The sequence below is a fragment of the Etheostoma cragini genome, unplaced genomic scaffold, assembly GCF_013103735.1.
Source record: "Etheostoma cragini isolate CJK2018 unplaced genomic scaffold, CSU_Ecrag_1.0 ScbMSFa_80, whole genome shotgun sequence".
Taxonomy (NCBI): domain Eukaryota; kingdom Metazoa; phylum Chordata; class Actinopteri; order Perciformes; family Percidae; genus Etheostoma; species Etheostoma cragini.
In genome coordinates, this window is record NW_023269428.1 from 162,156 (window position 1) to 163,594 (window position 1,439).

General features: G+C 53.0%; 1 protein-coding gene across 1 annotated transcript in view; it reads left to right on the plus strand.

Annotated features, from left to right (window-relative positions):
* LOC117941474 (choline transporter-like protein 1) overlaps positions 1-1,116 on the plus strand; it is a 5,936-nt gene extending 4,820 nt beyond the window's left edge. The window contains exon 6 of the mRNA XM_034866487.1: positions 503-1,116. Within this exon, the coding sequence (XP_034722378.1) occupies positions 503-950 (448 nt within the window). The 3' untranslated portion in view covers positions 951-1,116. The remainder of the gene's footprint in view (positions 1-502) is intronic.
* Positions 1,117-1,439: the final 323 nt, after the last annotated feature.

The window sequence follows — 1,439 nt, forward strand, 5'->3', positions numbered from 1 at the left end:
GCGTGTGTGTGTGCGCGCGTGTGTGTGCGCGCGTGTGTGTGTGTGCGCGTGTGTGTGTGCGCGTGTGTGTGCGCGTGCGTGTGTGCGTGCGCGTGTGTGTGTGTGTGTGCGTGTGTGTGTGTGTATCTGTGTGTGTGCATTACATTTTATTTATAGTATCAATTAGGGATGAGAACAAGTATCTTTTGCCGAGTACACTCATTATACGAGTAGTACGAGTCAATATCTGTACTCGGATTGAGTAAAACTCTCAGCTGACCGCGCAGCCTTCTGTTATAGTCCCAGCGCCTAGCAACCAGTAGACTTCTGGTAACCGTGGGGTTCGTAGTACTTCCATAGTAACCATATGATATAATAACTTCTCTCCATACATATGATCATATAATAACTTCTCTCCATACGTATTATTATATAATAACTTCTCTCCATACGTATTATTATATAATAACTTCTCTCCATACGTATTATTATATATAGGGTTAAGCCCCCCCGCTGCTTCCTAATCTGGACTCTTCCTGTCACTTCCTGTTTGTGTGCAGGAGTTCGTGGAGAGCAGCCGGCGGTTGGGGCGAGCGGCAGAGCGGGGAAGGAGCCGTGTGAAGGAGGCGGCGGCGGCGGCGGGGGGGGCGGAGATGAAGCCCATGGTGAGTCACAGCAGCTGTGGCGTGGAGTCGGTGGGGGTGGGGCTGGGCGGCGGCGGCGGGGAGTGGGAGGAGCTTCAGGAGTTCCAGGTGTACTACCTGCTGCTGGGCGTTGTGCTGGACTGGGCGCTGGCGCCGCCAGGCGACGGAGGGGGCTTGGCGCTGTGTCTTAGCGAGGACGTGGTGCTCTTCCTCTGCATCTACCTGCCCACCTCCACGCTCTTCCTGTTCGCCAGCCTGCTGCACGCGCCAAGCCCCGCCCCTGGCACGCAGAGCGCCCAATCAGCTGCTGCTGCCGCCACAAGCTGACACGCAGAGACGCCTAACGCATGCTAACTGAAGCACAGAAACGCCTAACGCGTGCTAACTGAAGCACAGAAACGCCTAACGCATGCTAACTGAAGCACAGAAACGCCTAACGCATGCTAACTGAAGCACAGAAACGCCTAACGCATGCTAACTGAAGCACAGAGACCCCTAACGCATGCTGACGGAATCACAGAAACGCCTAACGCATGCTAACTGACACGCAGAGACTCCTAAAGCATGTTAAGTGAAGCACAGATACACCTTACGCATGCTAACGGAAGCACAGAGACGCCTAATGCATGCTAACTGAAGCACAGATACACCTAACGCATGCTAACTGAAGCACAGAGACGCCTAATGCATGCTAACTGAAGCACAGAGACGCCTAATGCATGCTAACTGAAGCACAGAGACGCCTAATGCATGCTAACTGAAGCACAGAGACACCTAATGCATGCTAACTGAAGCATTACCCTTCATCATCATCAT